At 35.7% G+C, this 8,277-nt stretch overlaps 1 protein-coding gene across 1 annotated transcript in view; it reads right to left on the reverse strand.

The window, feature by feature from the left end:
- Positions 1 to 1,448: 1,448 nt before the first annotated feature.
- The window catches only part of pex10 (peroxisomal biogenesis factor 10), a 26,472-nt gene continuing 19,643 nt past the window's right edge, over positions 1,449 to 8,277 (reverse strand). Inside the window, exons 2-6 of the mRNA XM_016286330.1 lie at positions 7,761 to 7,841; positions 7,283 to 7,668; positions 6,223 to 6,395; positions 1,715 to 1,847; positions 1,449 to 1,625 (exon numbers count right to left, since the gene is read on the reverse strand). Coding sequence (XP_016141816.1) covers positions 1,557 to 1,625; positions 1,715 to 1,847; positions 6,223 to 6,395; positions 7,283 to 7,668; positions 7,761 to 7,841 — 842 coding nt within the window. The 3' untranslated portion in view covers positions 1,449 to 1,556. The remainder of the gene's footprint in view (positions 1,626 to 1,714; positions 1,848 to 6,222; positions 6,396 to 7,282; positions 7,669 to 7,760; positions 7,842 to 8,277) is intronic.

An 8,277-nucleotide genomic window follows, 5' to 3' on the forward strand; every position in this document is an offset into this window, starting at 1 on the left:
GTTAAAGCAGGTCGGCTGACTCTCTCTCTTTGAAATTGAGGATAATGAGGAATCCTCAGTAAAATCCCTCTCTGGGGTTTTCCATTGCACACACTTGCGCTCGGCTGCCGTATTACAACATCTGAGGGCTGTAGCATCACTTGGTCTCGTAGCTCTCTTGGCATTTTTTGAGCCACTTGCGGTGTCTGAAGCCGAATAAATGCTCTTGTTCCACATATGGTGTGGTGAGGAAGATCAAAAATGCAGTCTGTTTCTCTTGAAGAGTGTTTGCTGAACGAAGGGCTCAGAAACAATAGCGAGCAGGCAGGGAAGTCTGCTCAGCGGGGTGCTCTTGTATGAGGTTGTACCGTCTTTTGGAGCATATGGAGGCTCATCTGTGTTTTCCTCAGGCAACAGCATGTTGCTTGTTAGTCATATTTTGCCATCTCAATACAACCTCTCAGGTATCATTTAAAAAAACAAGGTCTCATTCCATCAGCTTAATAAAATATTGAGGCTTAACCATGCATTCAAATGCTCAATTATCCCCCGATATTATCATTTAAATGTCAAGTGATAAATAATTTGTATGCCTACATTTGGATAATGCAGTAGCAATTTTGTGTTCGTTAGGCTACAGACGTACAATATTTACAAAAAATCACATTCTCAGGGGCATCTTGTTATATTTGCTAATGCCTTCATTTTGTCATCTTCAGTTAATGATCTGTACAAAATGTGGAGGAAACCTTCAAACTGCAGAACACAGGTTGTGTGAGCTAAGAAGATTACAACCAGATTACTGTACAACCAACCCGCTGGGAGGAGCCGGTGAATTAACTAAGCTGTCAGATGACCTTTTAAAACTTAAAAAAAAAAGGAAATTCGGAGTAGTGTTTGCTCCTGTACAATTCAAAGACCGTCTTGATCAGGTTAGACACCCTATTGAATTTAATGCAGATTAAAACAAAGCTGTATAAGGGTGCTAAATCATGTCATTTTCATAACTCATAACTTTCAGTTTTATGGAGATGTCTATTTTTTTTTGGTTCCAGAATGAGGTTTTGTCTCGTCAACAGGGTAAAGTTTTATGTACATTACTGTAGTTTGCTGATAAATGGAGTGTTCTTTCTCTACAGTGATCAGACTTAAGATTTTGGTAACACTTTATTTTAAGGACCAATTCTCACTATTAAGTAGCTGCTTATTAGCATGCATATTACTAGCATATTGGCTGCTTATTAGTATTATAAAGCACATATTAATGCCTTATTCTGCGTGAGCAGTATAATAAAATATGGTAAAAAAATATGATAAATATGATTTAAAAAAACAATATAGACTTACATTGAAGGAGTCTAGAGATGTGTGAAGCAATACAAACACCAATTTATGTGAAAATATTACAATCTTCGTTTATTTGATTAATGTTACTATTACCATAATCTGCATAATCAACAAATTTAATTACAAAACAAATTACAGGAAGAAATGTGTATTGTCCTTTCCACGTCATGCCATCGTTAAACACTAACGCAAACAGAGTTCAATTCTCTTAGTCTTGATCAACCCACGGCCTACTTGTAGTTTCTCAGGAAAACCAATCTGTGAGGCTGGAACTTCTCTCGACACAGCGGGCATTCGGTCTACAATAAGAGCAACAGAGAAGACGACTGATCAGACATCAGTAATGCTGAACTTTACACCACTGCATTACGTTATATAAAGGTCTTGCCTTGGTATTGCACCACTCAGTAATGCACTCCCAGCAAAAGAGATGACCACAGGGAGTGCTGCTGGTGTTCCTGCGCTCCTCCAAACACAAGACACAGCGCGAGGAGCGAGACGACGACTGGCTGACCTGACGACTGAAAGGAAAAAACAGAGAAAGCTGAATAATAGAGGATAAATCCAGAGGATTATGAAACCTCCCCTTATAATGATATTACAAGTATTGCCACAAAACGACTGCAAAAAAAAAACATCCAAATGCAATATTTGAATCCATTCTGGTTTCATATTTTCTTTTTTCTTTCTTAACATATTTATACCATTTATCTATAAATAATTATACCATTTTTACTTTAATGACTCAAAATTGTGACAAAGTGATGCAACCATCAAGTAAAAGTGGCAAACTTCAAACAATTTTCACGTTTTTTGGGGGCAGGTTTACCATTTAATACCTTGAATTAACCCACCATGTTATAAAAAATAAAAAAAAGTTGCAATATCTTATATTTGTTTATAAACCTACTTATGATAGTGATTAAGGGTCCTCTCTATGAAATAATTTATTGGTAACACTTTATTTTAGGGTTTCTTAACTAGTTGCTTATTAGCATGCATATTACTAGAATATATTAGCCATTTATTAGTAGTAATTAAGCACATATTAATGCCTTATTCTGTATGACCATATTCTACATCCCTAATCCTACCTAATACCTAAACTTAACAACTACCTTACTAACTATTAATAATCAGCATATTAGGAATTTATTGAGGGAAAATTCTTAGTTAATAGTGAATAAGTGTTCCCTATTCTAAAGTGTTACCATTTCTTTTCTTTTTTTTTTATTTGTGTCCCACAAAAATAAATAAATATAAATAAAGGCTATTTGCACTAAGTGAAAATTGCAAAAGATGCTATATACACTAAGTGTAAATAGCGATAGATTCTATTTACACTGTGCAAAAATAGCAGTATTTTCTGCCATTTATACTACTTATTGTAAATAGTGGCAATTATCTGCGCTTCATTATTGTAGTACATTAAAAATAGTATGCAATAATAATGTATTGAGTGTAAATTATCATTTTTATTATAATTACTAAATGGATGCCTCCTTATTTGGATAATAAAGCCCTACCTTCATCTACCCTAACTAGGGCTGTCAATTTTTTTTTTTTTTTCGAATTTAAAATATTCGTCGAATTTAAAATAATCCACATTCGAATGCAAAAACGTTGCATTCGAATTTTAGGTGCGCGTCAGGCTGCCTTATCAGTGGCGCACGAGATGCGATGACGAAGTAAGTGTCAAAGTAATTTTTGTTAGCCTATCCAGCTGAAGCCATTAGATGTGGCACTGCTGCGTTGTTCATTCAAAATATTGTGGAAAAATGGAACATCAATTCAGAGATGTTGTTGTTTACGTCAAAACTGAAACCAAGCCGTTCACACAGAACGCATGTTTCGCGCATTTTCTAGAGCAGTGTTTCTCAACCAGGGGTCCGTGGACCCCTAGTGGTCCTTGACGTAAGGCCAGGGGTTCCGAATAAAGTATGAATTTTTGTATAAATGCTGTATATTTTGACATGACATGTTCCCATGAAAGAAAAATCCAATATAGCTGATGATATGACCAAATACTGGACAAGTCAACTAACTTGAATTATACTTGACTGCATTTGGTCCTCACAAAGACACAAATGATACATAGATGAGTAAATTTTTTTCTGGGGGTCCTTGGGGATGGTTCTGAATTGGACTGGGGTCCGGTACGCCAAAAGGTTGAGATTCACTGTTCTAGAGGGACATCTATCACCGTTGCACTCGCGTCTCGCACAAGAGAGCTAACCCGAGTTAGAATTCGCCTTTTGCCGAACTCATTCTTCTCCCTTTTCACATCTCTTATCACATCGGAAAGGCATATATTTTCAATAAAAATGAAGAAAATAATCGAAAAGTTGAAAATAAAGTATCGGGTAGGATTAGGGCTATCTACGCCACTAAAGCCATCGATTAGCAGCCTTCTTTTGTAATGTTGTCCAGTCCAACCACACGCTCGTGGGCGGAGTTAATGTAAATAGCCTCAGCCAACAAGGTGGGCTATTTGCATTTAGTGTAAACAGACTCTACGATAAATAAATAAATATAAATAAATACATATGGGTAGTTGACAAATAGGCAGTAAAAAATGCTTATTTTGTAAAATACCATTTTTGAATAGGAAATGCATATATTTATGTAGTGTGAAGTCTGAACTTGTATAAAGGGTCCAATTAGAATCCAAAATAGAGGTACAGTACATTCTAAACAAAAATGGTGCACTGAAAGTGGTTTACTGGCTCGTAATCATAGTGGAACCACTTTTTGTACTACACAGCACCTTTGTCAAATGGTGCGATGTAGAACCACTAGGTCTAGGTCTGTAGGGTCACTAACTTAGTCAATTCTTTCATTGTTTTTTTAGTTTTTTTTTTTACATTTTTACTGAACTGTAATGTAAATTTGTCCTTTAGTGTGACAGCAAAATTAAGGGGGAAAAAAAAACTCTTAATATATAAATAGCATGAGAGATGTATCTTCATTGTTAGACACTTATTTTCATATAGTGTTATTTATTTAATATGAAATTATAATTAACATAATTTTTTCCCCCTTGACTTGTTGGACAATTTCAAGACAAACTTTGACAAGAAGACAAACTTTGCTGTCATCCATTCAAAACTGCTGAAAATTATACCATTTTAAGTTGGAATATTTGTATGTCCCCTATTTCAATACTTAACTGTTTTTTTTTTAGATAAAAACAAATCTGTGGTTCTTTCATGTGTGTCACACCATAGGACATTACGTCACACTAAAGGACAGAAATGGTAGTTATTAAAATATTTCTATTTAATTTTGAACATGTCAAAGGAGAAAATTTAATTTTGATACAAACAATATCAACATGTATTTTAAACAAAACAAAAAATTATTTTCAATCAACAAAATTCAGTCTCTTAGTCGAACAGTATGTTACTGAAACTCTTCTAGCCCCCTGCTGCATGTGCAGCATAGCTAAATATGATTGATATTCAAACTATATTCATTAAGATGTGAATGGATTTTTAAAACTATATGGCTACTCCTCCCTTCTGCGTGGATCCCTGTTAATTTTCTGTCTATATTTCTGTGTCCTCTCTCTTCCACTAATTTCTCTCCCTCAATTCTTTCTATCTCAAAAACAAAGCATCACATTTTATACTTATTTTCATAACACTTTATAACAGTACAAGTTTTCTGCTAAAAACATCAGAACATAATTTAATTAATATAATTATTGCATTTAAGAACACTGAAAATGATCAAAAAAAGAATAAATAGGAGTTAAATAAATCTATTTAATTATTTAAAACGCTTTTTAAAGAGACCTTGTCCTGTGGTGTGATATCTTTGTCCTGTGGTGTGACAGTACAGGCGTCTCACCGGAGGACATTATCGGTCCCACCACAGGACGTTTCAGCCTTTTGTGTCAATTAATGACCTTGCTATTCCAAGCTAAGCTGTCATTAGCGGTTAGCAAGACATATTTGCATAATTTTCCAAGATTATGTAGTTTAACAGTTTTTAATTAAAAAAATATCATTTAGGGGTGTCACACCAAAGGACAGCAAAACATAATTTTTTTTTAAAAACACTTTCTTAAATATTTTAAACTAAAATTGACAATGTGCACGTGTCATGGGCTTCAAAAGGGGCTTCAGCTTCAACTAATTAAAGTTTACTCTGGTATTGGCCGATTTAAAATCAGGACATGGTGTCACACCGGAGGACACTGTTTTCAGAGACAAAATGTATCAAGTTCCTACGCTTTCAGAAATATATGGACAGGGCTCGACAACAGGGCTGTCAAAAAAAAATAAATAAATTGAATTTCGAATATTCGTCGAATTTAAAATAAAAATCCACATTCGAATGCAAAAACATTGCATTCGAATTTTAGGTGTGCGTCAAGGAGGCAGCCTTTAAGCCGCGGTCACACAACACTTTTCGTTCCATTGACTGTCATTCATGTGCATGTGAATGCATCAGACCAGAAACGCAAGCCCGTGTGAAAAGTTTTCGCATTTCGCTGCGTTCCAAAGTTCAAGTTTGGTGAACTCTGGCCTACGAATTTGCATGCTCAAAGTATCTTGTGGGACAGTGAAAACACCATGTCATGTCAACAACCTATATATATATATATATATATATATATAAAGACAAATATATATAAAAAGAAAAGAAAAAAAAAATATATATATACATATATATATATATCTTTTTTTTTTTTTTTTTTTTCTTCAATGAACTGAAAAATAAATAAAGTTCAATTACAAAAAGCTTAATTTTTGGACCCACAAAAGAACTGAGAGAAATCACAGCGGAAGGAACAAGGCCTTAGGGCACTACAGGTATCTTTTTCTATTTAAAAAGTGTGTTTATGAAAAAGCTTTGTCAAATGTAGGCCATGACTGTATAGAGCAGTACCTGGGGAGCAGGTTTCTGTGCTGCTTCCACTCGTGTCGAGCTCTCTGTCTCAGCCTGAGGTTGTTAAACTGCAGTGTGAGAGTGATGCCCAGCTGCAGAAGAGACAGAGCCCCCAGCAGACGGTAACTGGTACTGATCCGCGGGTCATCGCCAGCCACATTTCCCACTCTCAGCTAAAGAAAACACATTCACACGCTCACACAGATCATTTCAGTAATGTCATGTACACTATTGTTCAAAAGTTGAAAAATGTATACGTTTATTCAGCAAGGATGCAATAATGGTTCAAAAGTGACAGTAACGACATTTATAACATTGCAAAATATTTTTATTTCAAATAAAAGCTGTTTAACTTAACTTTATAAACTTAACTTAAACTTTCTATTCATCTAAGAATTCTGGGGGGGGGAAACTGTCTCATGGTTTTCACAAAAATATGAGGCAGCACAACCATTTGTAACATTGATAATAATAATAAACGTTTCTTGAGCAGCATATCAGCATATCAGAATGATTTGACACCGAAGATTGGAGTAATGATGCTGAAAATTCAGCTTTGCCATCAGATAAATAAATTACATATTTATAGAAAATGATAATATAAAAAACATTTTTCAAAAATCGTACTGACCCCAAATGTTTGAGTGGTAGTGCATTTCAGAGTAAAACAGGATATTAAGGGGAAAAAAACCTTAATTGATTTTAATGATCAGAAAGTGACTGAGTGGTGAAGAGAAGGCTCTAAACCAAACACTGCACTGATATGGTTAAAAGTAAATGCTTAAAGCAAACACTTACAGAAAAATTACCAATATATTAGTATGGCACAATGGTAATACCACAGTATTCTGTGAAGCACATTGGAGTACCATGTAAATACCAGGTGAATATTGTTATTATTTAGTACCTTAGTGTGTACTGAAGTACCATGGTACTTTGCTCCCATACAATAAGGGATGTAACATAAACCCCTACTGTACTACTGTGCTTTATTAATACAAAATTTAGGATTTTATTCCCACAATACTGATTTAATAATAATTAAAGAACAAATACTTACATAACTGACACCTGCAGCTCTTTTGCCAATGTGGTAAAAGGCTCCAGTGATGTAAAAGACGGCCACATGTAGTCTGTACAGCAGTGTGATCCCCTGCTGCAGGGCAAATACGAGCGGAATCAGAGCCTTCCTCTGGGACTCCGTCAGCATCCCTACAGCTCTCTGAATCCACAGCCGCACATGTGATAACGGCCTCCAGGTTCTGCTCGTCTGAGGTGCTTCTGCTTCCAGCTCATTCTCAATGCAGATCAAGACCTTGTCCAAAAGATAAGGCACAAACGTGTGGAAGAAGATGAGCGCGGTTCTGCGCATCCGCGAGGGGATTCTTCTCTTGCTGGGGTCCACCTGGATGATGCTGACATACTCCTCGCCCAGCGTCTGATAGCCTAAACGAAACCACAAAAGAGGGCTCTCAAATTCAACAAACACTCATATGAGGAGCACATCAGCAGTGCTGCAATGCAAGAGAATAACTCACCAGATAAAGTTGTTAAGACATAGTACGTCAGATCAGACAGTAATTCAATTTCCTTTCTCCACTGAAGCCAGCGTCTGGAACCTCAAGGGGGAAAAAAACAAAACAAAAAAATAACAGCTCTATTAAGGATTTCCCTTTTTAAAATAAAAATTCAGAACAGGATACTACTCTTACAGTGTGTAGTATGTATACTGTGTGGATTCAAAATATATAAATATTAGGGATGCACCGATATATCGGCCAATTCTTGATTATTTTAAAGCCATCGGCATATCGGAAATAGCATGAAAAGGGCCGATATCGAAGGTTTATTAATTAACTGCATGGAGACAACGAGTTGCATGTCTGTTGCATAATCCAACGTTTTTTTTCTCGTCAAAATAATTAAATTCTTGCCAAAACAAAATAAAATCTGTACAAAATGTAGTTTGTCAGACGGCATAGTATGGCCATATGCAAACGTGACGCTGACGCATCTGTAGCATTTGGACCAATCAGACACACAACTTTTTGTTAT

The sequence above is a fragment of the Sinocyclocheilus grahami genome, unplaced genomic scaffold (assembly GCF_001515645.1).
Source record: "Sinocyclocheilus grahami isolate Dianchi unplaced genomic scaffold, SAMN03320097.WGS_v1.1 scaffold208.1, whole genome shotgun sequence".
NCBI classification, from domain to species: domain Eukaryota; kingdom Metazoa; phylum Chordata; class Actinopteri; order Cypriniformes; family Cyprinidae; genus Sinocyclocheilus; species Sinocyclocheilus grahami.